We start from the raw sequence: 17,669 nt of genomic DNA, 5'->3' as shown, positions 1-17,669 counted from the left end.
TAAGATATCAGATTAAGAATCATAGCCTCTCGACTAGTTATTTCAATTTGAATTAACTAGCTCGAAGATGGCGCAAACATCTCAAACTAGCTCACTCAAACAAAGCTATAACCACCTTATTCTTCCTCCTCCATGGCAAAAGAACAAACTGTCCCAGCTTCCAAACCACACAAATGATAACAAAATACGCAAGCTAGACACACCCAACAAAAATATAAATATCTCCACTTACAACAGATTCGAACTACTAGAATCCACACACGACTCTATGGATGTAATAGAAACATCACCAAACCAACAAAAGCAAAAGCTCCTCCTTCCCCACCAATCTTCATCAATGACGTCATCGATATTCAAACAATGATCAAGTCCATCGAGAACGACATCAACAAAGAAGATTATCAATTAAAAATTGAAAACAATCAGGTTAAACTTCTGCCGACTAATCCAGACTCCTATAGAAAACTAACAAAGCTGCTAAAATCCCTGAACGCTAAATTCCACACTTATCAATTAAAACAAGAAGGACCCTTTCGAGTGGTACTACGCAACATTCACCACTCTGCTAATTTAGATAAACTGAAATACGAACTCTAAAATCTTGAGCATAAAGTTACCAATATCAGCAATATAAGGCACAGAATCACAAAAAACCCACTATCTCTCTATTCTTTGTTGATTTAAAGCAAAAGCCAAACAACAAAGAAATATATAATATCAACCGATTAATGAACTCAGTAATAAAATTCGAACCACCTTTTACAAGAAAAGAGATATTTCAGTGTAAAAGGTGCCAGAGATACGGCCACACGCAAAAATATTGCAACGGCAATTACTGCTACGTCAAATGTGCAGGTCCTCATTCTACAGATCAATGCACTAAATCAGCAGAAACTCCTGCGAAATGTATCCACTGTCAAGAAGACCACTCTGCGAACTACAAAGGCTGCTCAGTCTACAGGACTTTATATCAGAACAAGTACCCCAAACCCAGAGTAAAGGACCTCACGATTCCAACGCCCAGCCCACAAAAACTATCTACTCCTTCAATCTCCTATACACAGGTAGCTCAAGGAATACAAAACAGAACGATAATCCATAATGAACATTCCCAAAATATTCCAGTCCCAGTTCCCAGTCCACAAAGCATGAATAACCTCGATAGGCTCGAAAAATTAATTAAACAACAATCAGAGCAATTTAAAAGCTTGCTATCACTGCTTACACTCCTTGTGAGCAAACTACACTGCGACGTAAAATAAAACCATTACACATAGCTCTTTGGAATGCCAACGGTCTAGCTCAGCACAAATACGAATTAGAACTCTTCTTAAAACAACAAGAAATTGACGTATCATATCTGAAATCCACATCACCGATAAAAATTACCTAAAAATAAATGGTTATAACTTCTATCATACCCAACATCTCAGCGGAAAAACCCATGGCGGCACCAGAATTATCATAAAAATCAGCATAAAACATTATGAGCTCCCATCATTCCAAAAGGACTACCTCCAAGCCACAAACGTAGCAATAGAAGATTGGCATGATCCAATCACCACGTCAGCAGTATACTGTCCTCCTAGACATTCTATCTCTAAAGAGGACTTCGATAACTTCCTCGAAGACCTCATAAATAGATTCATAGCAAAAGGAGACTACAACGCTAAACATACCCAATAGGGCAGCAGACTTATTACAGTAAGAGGTAAAAATCTACTGAACAGCATAGACACCAACAGACTTAATTACCCCAGTACAAACGAACCCACTTACTGGCCCACTGACAATAATAAACTACCTGACTTATTAGACTTCTTCATAACCAAAAACATCTCGCCAAGGTATGTCCAAATCAAATCTTCTGTGGAACTCTCTACAGATCATTCACCCGTAATAGTAATAATTAACTCAACAATTATTGAAAATCTACCTAATGGCTTTATTTACAATCAACTCACCAACTGGCAACTCTTTAGGGAAATCTTCAATCATACAACATCAGCCTCAATTCGCTTAAGAACAAACGAAGATATAGAAACAGTCGCGGAATACCTAAACACCAGCGTAGTAAACGCTATCCGTTCTTCCACACCTATGAAGAGTTTCGACAATAAACAGGAATATCCCCATCACACATTAAAAAAAATCGTAGAAAAACGCAGATTTAAAAGAATATGGCAGAATCATAGAACACCCGATGACAAGCGCAAGCTAAATAATGCAACAAGAAAACTCATTAAAACCCTTAGAAACTATAGAAACGACTGTTTTCAAAAATACCTTGCCAATCTATCTCCCACAGCTGACTAACTACTCACTATGGAAGACTTCCAGGAAACTCCCTCGTCCTCTGCTAACAATCCTTCCAATTCGATGTCCGCAAGCTGGATGGGCGCGTAGCCGTACACAAAAGGCTAACTTGTTTGCTGGTCATTTAACTAACGTCTTCAAACTATATTCTCCCACTATTCCAGACGAAATAACTGAATACCTGCAGTCTCCCTTCCAGATGTCTCCCCCTATTGAACTTTTCTCATCTCAAGAAGTCATAGAATTAATCTGTCTAAATCCCAAAAAAGCATCGGGGCATGATCTGATAAGTAACAAAGCCATTAAGGAGCTTCCCATAAAAGGGATTGCAATCATCACTTCCATTTTTAATGCAATTCTCCGCCTTCAATACTATCTCAAGTCTTGGAAAATATAATTGATTACTCTCATTCCCAAATCTGGAAAACCAATACATGAAACCAGCTCTTATCGCCCAATTAATCTTCTACCCATCTTATACAAACTATTCGAGAAGATGCTAATGATACGACTCCTTCCACTCTTAGTATTACGACCATTCGCGAAGAGAGGCGTAAATTCTCGCTACGATTCGTATAATCGACGTCGCGAATTAGTCGTTCCTCTGTTTCGATTAAGATAACAGAGTTAGTTCAATGAATTTAACACTGTATTAACAAGTTAATATAGCTTGTATATTTAACAATAATATAATATATAATAATAAAAGCGTCACAAATTATTTAGCGATGAATACAGTTAATGTGTTACAGAAATTCGACTCGACTTTTTGATATCACTCGATATTCGTTAGATTTAACGACTTTATTCGTCAGACCCCTCGATGTATGCAGTTAGAATCTTCAAATGAGACTGATTGCCCTTCGAACATTTCTTTGTCTTCTCGGGGAGACGACCCCCATTACGCTCGGGTCACGTCACCGTTCGCGCCTATGATCACGTATGCCACCTTCTTTGTATGCATGAAATAACGGACCGAAATCGACGTTTCTGGAACTCGCTGCTTGGTGACAACTATGCGCTCGTCGATACATTGTATATTTTCCGTCGGGCAGATAAGACGATCTGTCTGCGACGATGTAGGACCGTGAGTGACGGTTAGAAATACAGTCTATACTAAGCCTTGTGGCGTAACACTTAGAGGATCTAAAAACACTGTCAGATCACCAATTCGGTTTCCGAAAGCAACATTCTACGATAGAGCAAATTCATCGTTTAACTCACAAAATCACCTAAGACTTAGAAAAGAAAAAATATTGCACTACGGTATTTTTAGACATTCAACATCATGAAGGACTATTATCCAAACTAATGAAAATCCTATCACACACCTACTACTCCATCCTAAAATCCTACCTAACCAATAGACAATCATGGTAAAACACTTAGACGTTATAACCTCAACATTTCCAATAGAAGCTGGCATACCCCAAGGCAGTGTCTTCGGACTCCTGCTGTTCAACATCTACACTGCAGACTTACCAACTTCGATAGAGATAACCACAGCGACATTTGTTGACGATACAGCCTTATTAGCCTCGCACTCAGACCCGACAATTGCTTCCTCTACTCTCCAGCAATGTCTGGACTCTATGGAGGAGTGGTTCCACAAATGGCGCTTCAAAGTCAACAAAAACAAATTCAGTCACATAACTTTCACCCTACGAAAACAAACTTGCCCACAGGTGACGATAAACAATATACCTATTTCAGATAAAGAGTCAGCCAGATATCTGGGCATGATTCTAGACAGAAGATTGACATGGAAACAACATATCTTAGATAAAACCAAACAACTCAAAGCAAAATTTAAAAAATTCTACTGGTTCATCGGCCGACGTTCCAACTTAAATACGCAAAGTAAAATTACATTATACAAGGACATATTAAAACCTGTTTGGACCTATGGAATCCAACTATGGGAAACAACAAATAATTCCAACATAGAAATTCTTCAACGATTCCAATTGAAAACCTTAAGATCCCTAATAGATGCACCTTGGTACGTCACGAACGAAACGATACATCACGACCTCAAGATACCCACAGTCAAAGAAGAATTATCCAAATTCAGCAATAGACATAGTACAAGAGTTAACAACTGCCAAAACCCTCTAATTACTCAACTACTCAACACGTCGGAACAGATCCGCAAGCTAAAAAGACATTACACCTTAGACCTAAACACTAGACTCAAATAGAATCAAACATACTATAAACACTTATTAATCATGTCATAACTCCACGCCAGATAAATTTACTTAAAATTCTCTAACGAAAATTGATTGCAAATTAAACGCAAAAAAAAAAAAGATCGTCGAATCCGAACTAACGTCGGAGATGTTGTCAGAACTATAGTTCCGGAACGATTTGGGATTAAATAGTTTATCTCCATTTTAAAATGTCACACTTTACATTTTCTAACAAAGAACATAAAGTGCTAAGGAATCTATTTACGAACCAATACTGCGTTCTTATCAATTGGAGATGTCGAAATCTAGCACAAACAGGGACTGCCGCCTCTCAGTCGTTACTCGAGTTAACGCACGAAACGCCGTGACGACTGACAGTCGCCTCTCGAGCGCAAAGGGTTAGTAATACTTTCATACAACTACAAAAATTTGATAGATATGAAAACAAAATACAAAATCTGATAAAGAAACGTTCTATAGGAAAATAAGAGAATGTACTAATACTTTTTGCAACCACTGTGTGCAATTATTGTGTACGTTACGACTCTGTAATCAAAAACATGTATTGTAAAATGTAAAAAAGATCAAACGAAATTTTGTTCTGTACATAGTGTTGCGAGGATAAAGTAGAAAACCACGATGTTTTTATAAAATTCAATTATAATTGACAAAAGCAATGAATAAACAAGCCACTCAGAAGCCAAGTCGATCAACACTATACATCGAAAAGCAGAAAAAACTGACGATGCTGTGTATGATATTTTTTAAATTATTTTAGAATTTGCTATTATTTATGCCATCTTCTTGTAATGGATGAATTCATCAAAACGAACAATTTGTTTTTCGACAATTGAATATTAATCATGTACTTATGTAATGAGATTGAGAAATTAATAAAAGAGCGATATTAATCAGTTTTACAGCGAGGTTCAAATATAATATATACTCTACAACAGGCAACCTGATAAAAGATGTCCAATACAAAAATTATTAATACTTGTATACGCAAATACCAATCCAAAATCTTTGTTCGCTACCGATCTGTTTTTGTATAAAATATTATCTTCTGTCCACTTGTGCAATATTCTCATCCTTGCTTTAATAAACAATAGAATCATAGACAGATATCGCGATAAACAGAATGCCTTTCTCTGGCTATACGCCGTAACAATCGAAAATTTCTGCCTTTGTTCGAGCGCGTACGTAATACAGCCGAATCGGCGGCGATTTTTCATCGGCTCGACGACAGGTAAATTAAAATCGGCGCGGCGCATAAAACGCCACGGTCGGCGCAGTTCGATTTCTCGAGCGACAAGCCCTCGAAAACATTTGTCACCTGGATAACACCATACCAATCGTTCCTCGCAGGTTTTTTCATTGATATGTTAAATGGCTCGGAAGCCCGGACCCGATGCCATTTTCAATATTCCTCTTTAAACCACTGTACACGCGGAAAAACAATAATTAATAAGAGGCATCGATTAATCGCTCTTCTGTTTCGCACCACGTCAACGACAAATTTTCGACCACGGTCGACTCGTTATTGCTCATTGTTCATAAAAATTACCGTGTTTCATCGACCTTTTCGCATCGAGAGAAAACTTTTGCAAAAAGCCCGTGTACAACATATTTGGAATATCAGTTCGTTTAAGATGCATAAAATATTACAGCGTAGGATAGGAGCGAATAAAACTGCATAATATCATAGGGAAACTTTTATACTTCAAAGTATGAAACTAGGTAATAGTGAAAGAAAGCAATCTGGAAGTTTGGTGTAATTGAAAAATGACTGAAAAATGATTGAAAATATAAAGTAACGATTTTGTTACAGTGCAGGTAATATGGAATAGCGGTATTCCAGTGTATGTTCGTTATATAGAATTAAAAAACAAGTAGATGATAACATTATTTTCTTCCATTATCTAATCGCTCACAAAAATCGCATCATAGGAACGATCATCCTAGGTAAATATCAATCTCATGTCGTAGAACTTAAAAATTACTTGCAGTAGTTACAGGTATAATTTCTACGATCATAACCAACATATCCACAATATACTTGTGCGTATTCATCATGTATTTCATATAAAACACTGCAGCCACTCTTTTTCTCTTTTGCCTTCGCTATAATTCACAACGCAAAAAAGACACACAGCATTCATCTCAGTAGCTTTCCCGAATTAGCAACATGAAATTAAATTTCATGTCACGTTTTGTATTTGTATAAATATTATATTTATTGTAGTACATATTATATCAGTAAATAATATAATTGTGAATATATAATATATTTGTAAAATTAGCACGAAATAGTAGATTAAGCGATCTCCTCTAAAAGTTTTGATATATTTTAACCGTGATTGCAACGATTGAATACTTGCCGAAAAACTTTTGCAAATTGACGTTTTTTTGTTCTGCAAATTAAGTCGGGAATATCAAAATTACGGTTAGTTCGTGAATGTCATTGGTTAACAGGTGCTTCACGCCTGTTATTTGCGGTGTTACGAACTACATAACGTTAGTAGTTTTTTAGGTACATCGATATTCTACATTACCGACACTATTCCAAATACGTTGCATTTCCTCTACGTTTCATCATTTTCAATTCGAGATTCGAGCGTTGGAGTTTAATTTCCAGCGTGTTCCTTTGTTATGCTTTGTCGTAATTCAGTATAGCAGGTGCTAATTAAATACCGGGATTGTTTCTCGGAAGCCCTCTTGAAAATGGAATTTGATTCGATCATCTACTTTTAAGCGATCCATTTTTGGTCTTTTGTGTGGAGTTTTGATCCACTTTAGACTATCGTTCGTTATTTATATATTGGCGGTTTTACAGAAGTGGGAATTATTTGGCAGTGATTTTGTCCACATACTTCTCTATTTAATTTATGAATTGTAACAAATTTCAGGTACAGCAGAAGATACGCCGGTATTGCTACAAAAATAGTCAAACGAATAAATACAATAACTGTATATGATTTTATCGGTATTTTTTTAATAACTATCTACAGAGGATTGAGATTCCAATAAAATTCTCATTAATCAGTAATCGATTGTATTTAAAACTATTCACTTGAAAAAGCAAATGTTTACTCACACTCTTTGTCACAAAGAATTAGTTAAAAGATATTTAAACGAAATTAAACACTCAACATCATACATAAATAGTAATTTTTAATTACTTGTATCATAAATGAACCAATTACATTGATAATTGGCAGTTTAACTTGAAACTTTAACTTGAAAGTGAAGACAAAAATAATTAACTTATAAGGTAATCAATACTTATTAATCATAAACGAACTAGCTATCAATCTCAACAGTTGTCAGTTAAACTTAACAACAGAAGTTATTGCATTTTTATAACCAATGAATATTTTTTCTTTACATAAACAGACTAGTGAACAATCTTGCGTTCATTATTAAAAATTAAAATAAATAAATTATACACTTTCCATTTTTTAATGCTTGTAAGTATTTTACTTTCGAATTTCTTTACGTGATTCCGTTTTTAATACCATACGTATCGTTTCTTTTTTGTTTTTTTTTTTTTTTAGAAATAAATTCACAGACAGAGGACTGAGATGTAAAAGTGGTGACAAAGATGGTAGATGTTTTTGTCAATAAAATGAAGTCGTCAAATAAAAATAGATATGAATGATAAGTGACTATTATAAAATGACTGTTATAAAATATATATAAAAGGGAAAAATTCATAAATAGCTTCAAATTCATTCATCGAGCATGAACCGTAGAGTAAGTTTCGTAGTTGGGACATGGCAGTGCATTGAAAATTGAAAATGTATAAAAAGTAATTTTTGGTATATAAATAAATTAAATTGATATTTCTTATAATAATCTGTTTATACAGTTATTATCTTTCTCTGCCATGCAAATATGGTATAATTTACCGTTTTTAAGAGTGTTAACAAGAGAAAGCCGCAAGCCTTCTCACTTCAGTAGAACCACCCATATTCTTTCGTTTCTTCGGAAACGAGAATATTGTGTTGGTGATTTGTTTGTAGTAAACAGTAGAGAAAATTTTGTGGACAAATTCGAGATGAAGCTAGAAATGCAAAGAAAAGATTCGTAATACTAGAGGGATAACAGAAAGAAGATCTATTCAAAAGCTATTGACAAAAGAATTAAAAGAAGCGTCAATTCTGTTGTCCTTGATAAAATTTAAGAAATATTTAAATTGAACTATTCTAATCACCGATAATTACTGACTACTTGAAGAAATATTATTTTGACCAACTTCTGTCTAATGGAATTTACAAAAGTGATAAATCATCTACGTTACTGGTCTGATTAATGGCAGCTTTTATTTTCCATGCTTTTACGTTATATGGAAATGCGTTTCTACGTGCTGTTATATGGAAACGAATGTGAGTGTTTCTCGTTTATGAGTTCCTCTGTTACACAAATTTCATTTTTAGAAATGTTGCAGTAAATAGATGCTTGACCCAAATGTTACAAAATATGCGCGGAATTGATTATAATGCAACTAGGACATCAAAGAAACTTAAAAGCGTCTATACAGTAGTCTCTTAGTATATCGAAAAGAGAAAAGCAGAAAGTACGAAATAATGTGTTGTGGAATTGTTCGATAATTAAATCATCTAAAGAAATGATGTTATTGTCACACAAGGTACTAATTATTTCGAACGGATTAATATCTTTGTAGGTAATCAATTACGAAAGCAGCGATCAAATATTTTTTAAGAAATAACGACAGAATTAAAATAATACTATATTTAATTCATTTACCAGAAACAAAACATTTCTCTTCCACAGTCCAAAATTCTTGCTCAGTAGATATATTATCACATCTATTTTTTAACCATGTCGATTTATTTCATCAAAATGAAAAATCAAATTGATAAAAATCAATTGAAAATAGAAACTTTGAAGCAAAAAAATATTAATTATTTATAGTCATACAAATTTTGTCTACAATTTGGGTAATATTTCTTTGCTTTTGGGAGTATTTAATAAAATATTGTGTATGTTTGCTCCTTGCTGTGAAACAATATGTTAAAGCAATTTCTATGAATTTCTATATGGTTCTTATGACCAGTGTTCAGAAACTCATAAATATTCTTCAGAATCAATATTTGTAGATATCTTAAAAGTGACAATTTTTTAAACGTGTTGCGTTTGCTCCTCTAACAGATTCCCCCCTTATTCTACGAAAGAATTATTCATTTTTTGACTCTCACACCAGTCAGTGTCAATATCTGCTCTACGTCCGAGTTTACTTAAAACTATTGTGTATCCTTTCTACATCTGAATTTACTTAAAACTATTGTGCGTCTCCTCTACGTGTAAACTCATTTGAAACTATTGTCTTTCCCTCTATATCCGAATGAAAACTACCATTTCCTCTCGAAATACACAATCTTTTACATTGAAATATACTTACTATACACTTGATCCCACCTCTCCTAAAGACTACGGCCCCGTAAAATATTCAATCAGCCCTGTAACATCATTATCAGCTGTTGAAGAGATCGTTCGCGACAGCACGTATGTAGATAGAGATAGAAGACTGTTTCGCTCGGTTGCATCTTGTTCCCTATTAGGATCGTTCGTTCCAGATTCCTGCGATCGACAATCGCATCGACGCATAGCGTCGAACGAGCACGTAGTACCGTCTCGATCGATTGCCACGCGTATTAATAACATCGTTCGAAGCGAAGATGCAAGAGGACGCATCACGGGAGATGCCAATGTTTTAATGTTTGCGGGCCACGCGAACAAATAGCCGGCGCATTAAAACGCGTTTGCATATTCATAAGCAAAGGAACGCACTTAAGCGAGTTAACGACTCAACTAGCGGCTGAATATTCTTGACAGCCACGCGAGCGAGCAACTGGCCGTTGCGTTTTAATTAACGTTGCGAACCGTTGTTGACTACCGGCTATCTGTTATACGTTGCAAATTATCGATCCGACACATCAGCGCTTCAGATAAAATCATCCACGTTTCGACACGTAACGAGCGTAATAATATGGATTAGTTTAAACGTTCTTACAACAACAAGAGTTGTTCATTTCTACGCTGGGTAAGTTGTGACGAGATGTGATCTGATAAAGTTTATTAAGTCTTTAGGTTTCTTTCTATGTTTGCTCTTCATCAATGTAGTAGTGGTCGTATCGGATAGACTGCAGATTTTTATGAACTATGAATTTTAATCATGAATTTTTATGAAATTTTTGCTTTATCTCCATTCTTTTAACCGTTTGAGTCTTAGGGATCTTTGAAAATACAGGGTCGAAAAATCCCGAACAGCACAATAACGCTTATCTTGATTGATTGCGAAGAAAAACAAGCGACGCAATAGCATCATATTTGTTATTTTTATGAAATACATCTATATTATTATATATGTGTACTATTAGTTTATAAATATTTCAAGCTTTGTTCAATAAAAATTATTGAGAAGATAACAATGAAATACAAAATTCCGTCAGTCGTCCGTAGCGTTCAAATGTACTGAGTCCTTTCGACACAAAATCTGAACAGCGCGATCGCGCTGCTTGGGACTTAAACGGTTAAGTTATATCCATGTTACGCCACGAGACTTACCATAGGCCATGTCTCTAACCGTCGCTCGTGGTACTACAGTGTCGCAGACAGATCGACTTATAGGACCGGGGAAATATATACAATGTAGCGGCAAGCGTATAGTTGTCATCAAGCAGCGAGTTCTAAAAATGTCGATTCGCCTTCGATTCATTATTTTATCCACACAAAGAAGGTGGCATACGTGACCATAAGCGCGAACGATGGCGTGACCTGTACGTGGTGGGAGTCGTCTCCCAGAGAAGAGAAAAAAAAAATCGAAGGGCAACTAGTATCATTTGGGGATTCAAACGAAATGCATCGAGAGGTTCAGAGGAATAAAATCCAGGTCGCTTAGTCTAACGAACACATCGAGAAATATCATAAAGTCGGGTCAAATTACTGTAACAAACTAATTCATCGTTATTATTCATCGTTAAATCATTTGTGACGTGTTCATTATAATATTAAATATTGTTAAATATACAAGTGTATATTAACCCTGAGAGTTCAGTGTTAAACTCATTTGAACTACCTCTGTTATCTTAATCGAAACAGGGGAACGACTAATTCGCGGTGTCGATTATCAGAATCGTAGCGAGAATTTACACCTCTCGCTGACGCGTTTTCCTCGCGACCGCGTCTCTCCGTGAACGGTCGTAACATCCGTAAGTATATGAATTTGCATAAATATTTATAGACCACGTATTAAAGTAATAATAGGTGTAGATTAATTTATATATATTGGTTGGAAATTATGTGATTGCGGATTTTGTCATTAGATGGTATTGACAAAATCCGCAATCACTTAGTTTCCAACCTAATAATTTAGGATCTGTTTTCTGATTTATGTGTATTGTTTTCAATTAATGTATGCACCATTCCATTCCTTTCCATGATGTTTGTCACCTTCGTGTTAAAACTTTATTACTCTATCGGCGTAGAATCGCTCTTCTGAAAAAGAGAGACGTTCCAATTCGTTTTTACACTCTTCCAAAGAAAACGAGTTCTTATTGTTGAGATAGTTTTGAACAAGCGGAATGAATAAATGATAGTCTAGACGTGCAAGATTGTGGAGAATATGATAGATGGAGTAGAACATTCTATCCAAGTAGCATTATCTTTGCCGCACGACTATTGACACATGCGATAAGGCGTTGTCTCTTCGTGAATTATGTTTGAATTTATGCTAGGTCAACAAAAAATAAGTATGTATTTCCAAGAATGTTTGTTTTATACTCTACAGTTGATTCTTAATTAATCAACAATACCAAATTAGTCCAATTAAAGTTGGGGTGAATAGCTATTGTTTAAACTTAGATCGAAAAACGGAACAAATTTCTGTTCAACCCAACATCGATTAAATTTTTAAAAATTTTATTTCATAAATCTGCAAAATTTCTGTGAATGATTGCTCAGTGTTTTGCCTATTCCAGTGGTTGCGATATTAAAATAAAGGGGTACAAAATTTTACTAACAGCTGTTTTTTACTTTACTAATAATTGTTTTACCATTGCATTATATATTAAGAAATAGTTAAGTAATTTTATAAGCTTCGTTTAAATAAAAATGGTCCTTTTTGACAAGGTACAAAAGCTTTTGAGGAAGATCGTATATGCTTTTTGTAAATTTCCATCATATTATTTATAGAATAGTCAGTCAAATAATTTTGTATGTCAGCTCGATTATTCGATGATTTTCTATTTTAAGAATGACGGACACAATGGCGCCAATGATAATTCGCTTAACATTGTGTTTCAAACACGTCAAGCAATCTGTTCGTGGTCTTTCGCCCTCGTCTCAACGATAAGTAGTGAAGCGTTCTGCGTTCTATCTGGTAATTAATTTTGCATAATAGCCATCGATTAATCGGCTATTCTCGTTTGCCGCTGACCTGGAATCGGTCATTGTCGCTGTCGTGTGACAAATCGGCTACGTCATTTCAGAACATCGTCTGATCAGGAGTAGAACGTGGAATTTAAAATAAGAAAACATATCGAAGATCACTGTAGAGACATATTAATTATCGTTGTCACTAAAATTAATTGAAATGTAGAAATAACATCAGCGTTTTTTAAGGAACTATGAGTGAATATCGTCAAGAGATAATTAAAGAAGATTTTGTGAAATAGACGAAATTTAAAGGAAAATGTAAAGATCTAGAGAAAATGTACAATAACCTTCTCGCTTTGCAAGAGAATGCTTTACTTCGAGCATAAAAATGTAGCAATATATTAATTAGAAATAAATACATAACATACATAGAGCAGGTATTCCTGAATGTACGAAATCCTTAACAACGGTTATATAAATATGTATATATTAGCGTTCTTAAAAGGAAAAAGAAAAAATATAAAACAATAATTTTTTGGTGCCATTAATAAATCCTGCCTCTAAAAAGATTAATACAACATTTAATGTCGTTTCAAATAAGAATTGAATGTTCATGATGGATTTTCATAAAATTCTAGGAATGATGATAACGAAGGCAATGCAATTTCCGATAAAAAAAACCAGGAAACGAAATTTCTTCTCTTTGGTCTCATAAATAGTCAATTTGGTGGTATTTGACGTGCCATTGGCACGTTTCAATATTCAGCGCCAGATAGGCGATACGGGTTTATCATGTTTTGGATACGCCTCGCGTTTTCCCTCGACGAAAGCCAAAAAAAAAGCGTCAGACATACCAGCATCAAATCATTGTGAATTGTTACGCTTCCTGACCTTTGTTTTCTTGATATTATAGAAAACAATCGATAAAATATCTTTCCATTATGATATTTAAAAAATAGCAGTCAATATAGTTGTTAGAGAAAGTGATTGAAATTTTTGGAACGAAGGGAACTATGGCTTACTCTGGATGAACATCTACCAGTAATACATAGCGCAACAACAAGTTTTTTTCTTAGTAATTTTTCGATCAATTTGTTGAATGTTAAATATAAGAAAAGTAAGGCCAGTTTATGAGAGTAATTATGAAAGTAATATAAAAGTGTTTAATTAATTTGTAGCGGCATTCGACAGCAACTACGACCGGATGACGGCAGCACAGTGGTTAGCGCCTTTGGTTACGAGTTTGGGACCCGGGTTCTCCAAATCCCGGTGCCCGTAGTCCGATTTTTCCTTTCCACGACGTGCTTTGCAAAATGCAGCAGAAACAAAAGCAACCAATTCAATCCGTGCAAGTTCTCGGCCTACACAGCAGCAAGCACTATCATCTGCATCCAATATCCACCTCAAATTCACAAAGTGTTTAAGTAATTTAAAAACTTTAATTGAAAATACCGTTTGCATTCAATTTTTAACATACGGAATAAAGAATTTTTGAAAATAAAGACCTATCGTATTATTAATTTTATTAATCTTTTTGATGAGAAGGATTTTTATTTCGAGGAATACGTAATTGGATCGAAAATAACTTCTAACTTCTATTATTTTCCTAAAAGTGTAATTATTCAATTATCATACGAATGTTTGAGAATTCACAGTTTTCCATTTACAATCTCACCAAGCTTTTCGAAAAAAGTATTCAAAATGCTGCAACGAACGAAACAAATAAATCAATCTACTTAATTATTTTGCTCGATTAATTTTCTTAATTCCTAACGCTCAAAGGACCTTTTAGCGAACGCTTTTGGATAAATTATGCCAATACGATTATATGTCAAATAATAATTTTCCTTATTCGTTCGTGACCGCGCTGATTCACGCTCGGCTATATCATAGCTCGTTACACGGTTAGAAAAAATGGACGAGAAGAACAAAAGAAAGTGTAATTAGAGGCATTAATCAAATGTAATTGCAGCAATTAACCGAGCCGTTTTAAAGTCTACCGATCTCTCTATACCACGTGTGGTGAATGCATAATTTTCCTTAATAATTAGAGTAAGGACAAATAGAGGCTAAGTGTAACACAACACCGGCCAAGATACTCCGTTAACGACAATTAGTCTGTCTATATTTTTATCCAACATGATGGTCGCGTGAAGCCATTCCACCCACCCTCGTTTCTTACATAAAAGCCCGCCAAGAAGTCGCGTAAACTTTATATCTCGGGGTAATTGACAAAAATTCGTAGCCAGTTAAGAAAAGAAGAGATATATTTAGAAGCACAAATTTCAACGAATAGTTCTGTCCATCAATACATTTGTTTCTTCTTTTCTGAGTTCGTTAATTCTTACATTCTTACATTACATCTTTTGTTACATGCGGATCACAGATGAAAAATGTAATAAATACACTTCTGTTGAATTTTTTATCTTAACGTCGAATGACAGATTAGTTTTTAAATGAGAATACTGGGTGGTCTTCGAAGAAAGTACTATAAAAAATAACGGTCGTGCGATACTCTAAAGATTGAAGAGGGCAATTAAAGCACGTCAGATTCCTAAGAAACGAGATAATTGGTGGGTAATATATCTTCTGCGATCATCCGATTATCTTATTTGATGTGCGGTTTAGTAGAACGATTTTGGTGATAAATGAAAATTGATATCTGCGATATATATATATATTTTTTTTTTATTACACAGAGAAATACGCGAAAGTAGATAATAATTGCGGTACTGATAATCTTGGTATTTTTTTTTATCATTCTGAAGTTTTAAAATTTTTCTTTACTTTTATGGAAATAACTGACTCCGTGTAATACTTCAGGGTTGACTTTAGAGCCATGACTTTATCTATTTAAACAGTCAGATATCCATATCGATAAATCTTGATATTTAATGGGACCATTTCTAGCATTAATTACGCAAGTATGTAGATACCTTTTATGAATATATTACGTGTATTATGTTCAGGGTACTCCACTAAAAATTACCACTGGAATATCTCCGATGTTTTTGGAGATATCAAAAAGTTTATCAAAGAAAATTGTTGGGTATGAAGGAGACTATAATACGGCAGTAGTAACTTTTTTGCAGCCGGAGGAGTTTCGGAGATTTTAAGATAATTTCCATTTTAGATAGAATCATGTATTTTTGTATGCATCACTTGATGTAGTTTGAATACAATGTAATAACAATGTCTAGAAAAATGTACTAACTAAGAAATAGATCATGGGAAGAAAAATCATATTTTTCTATCGAACGAAATACTTTATCAATATGTTCCCATGCGATCGTTAAGCCAGACGATTTGACACAAACTGCAGTCACGCTTTGCTCTCATCATATGATGTACCTGACTCACAGCCCGTCTTTGTCATTACAGTGACAATGATAGATGCGGAGGCAGTGGCAGGTGGAACTGCTCAGTTACCATGCGACGTGGAACCGCCAGTCCCCGGAGACAAGCTGCATCTAGTTATTTGGTACAAGGAGGAAGCAGACGCGCCGATATACAGGTAAATTCCACTTTTGCATTTCTTATTTCCGCTTCTCGTTGTACGGTTCAAATCATCCCTGCTTCGCTGCTCGCCTCCAGAATAAAAATTGAGGAAAGTAGCGAGACACGCGGTTTCCTCTTCTAACGACGAATCCTGACAGTTAATCCTCCACAAATAAAATTTCATTCGCTTATCCAGACAGGAATTAAGCGTGATTATTGTTTCTCATCTGCATTTAAAAATTTAGAGATTAGTAATTGTTATAGATATTGACATAGAATGCGCATTATTATGAAGATAAAATTGGTATATAGTATTCTGCCGTATAATATACTGTATGGTGTAAATGCATAATATGATATATTATGTGAAATGTAGTTATAAATTGTTTATAGCTTGAAAGGTAAGTCTTAAATAACATTTCGTGAATTTAAAAATTTTGAGATAGAAGCTTAATGAAAATAATAATCGTAAATTAATACATTTTTTATGATGTTGTTACAAAATATCATTTAATTAGGGATCTATAATAAACTTTTTCCAAAAACTTCTACTTACTGCAACATATATATCTAATTTTATGTTTAATAAAAAATATCAAAACACGCATTATTAATTTATTTCAAAGTAAAATTAAATGGAAACTCGATCTTTATTGCTTAGTAATACCATTAAATGAAACATTTGTATAATAGCATTATTCAGTAGAATACCAGTATATTAAAAATTATTAAAAAAGTCTTTACGACAAAAATATTTAATCGACTGAATATTACATGAATCGTCAATTCCAAGGCAAACAGTTTTCTTAATTAAATTCAACGTGTATCGCTCCATCACCCTCAAACCACAGAACAACACTTTAGTCTTCAAACAAGCCGCTCGCGCTTCGAATCAATTGAGTTGCACTTGCAACAAGCCTTAATTAAAGAAGCAACTCCTCGCGTGTACTATAGCCTGTCTGAAATCAATCGACTGTTCAAGGCCACTAACCAGGAAATCCCCCACCATAGCACCTAACCTCTATCCTCGTTCAATTTCAATTTAGTCAAACTTTCACAACGTCTGTAACATCTGTAACGTTCAATTAAATTGTTAATAACCCTTTCCTATTGATTAACATGAGTGGAAATATAAAACGATTGAAATGAAGTGAAAATATTTCTTTGATCATCTTTCTAAAAACATAAATTTATATAAACGATCTAGTCCTCCATCTAATGATTCACCAACACAAATATTTTTAAGATTTTCGCAGAATATAT

At 34.6% G+C, this 17,669-nt stretch overlaps 2 protein-coding genes across 6 annotated transcripts in view; one reads left to right on the top strand and one right to left on the bottom strand.

The window, feature by feature from the left end:
- Window positions 1–17,669, bottom strand: part of LOC132912466 (26S proteasome non-ATPase regulatory subunit 9) — a 272,372-nt gene that overhangs the window by 20,193 nt on the left and 234,510 nt on the right. The window lies entirely within an intron of this gene.
- Window positions 1–17,669, top strand: part of LOC132912449 (hemicentin-2-like) — a 547,362-nt gene that overhangs the window by 405,978 nt on the left and 123,715 nt on the right. For all 5 annotated transcript variants that reach the window (XM_060969863.1, XM_060969864.1, XM_060969861.1 and 2 more), the window contains one exon: window positions 16,290–16,422. In XM_060969863.1, the coding sequence (XP_060825846.1) occupies window positions 16,290–16,422 (133 nt within the window). The remainder of the gene's footprint in view (window positions 1–16,289; window positions 16,423–17,669) is intronic.

Source organism: Bombus pascuorum, chromosome 12, assembly GCF_905332965.1.
Source record: "Bombus pascuorum chromosome 12, iyBomPasc1.1, whole genome shotgun sequence".
NCBI classification, from domain to species: Eukaryota; Metazoa; Arthropoda; class Insecta; order Hymenoptera; family Apidae; genus Bombus; species Bombus pascuorum.
The sequence above is the reverse complement of the archived record's forward strand: the minus strand, read 5'-3'. Positions and strand labels throughout refer to the sequence as shown.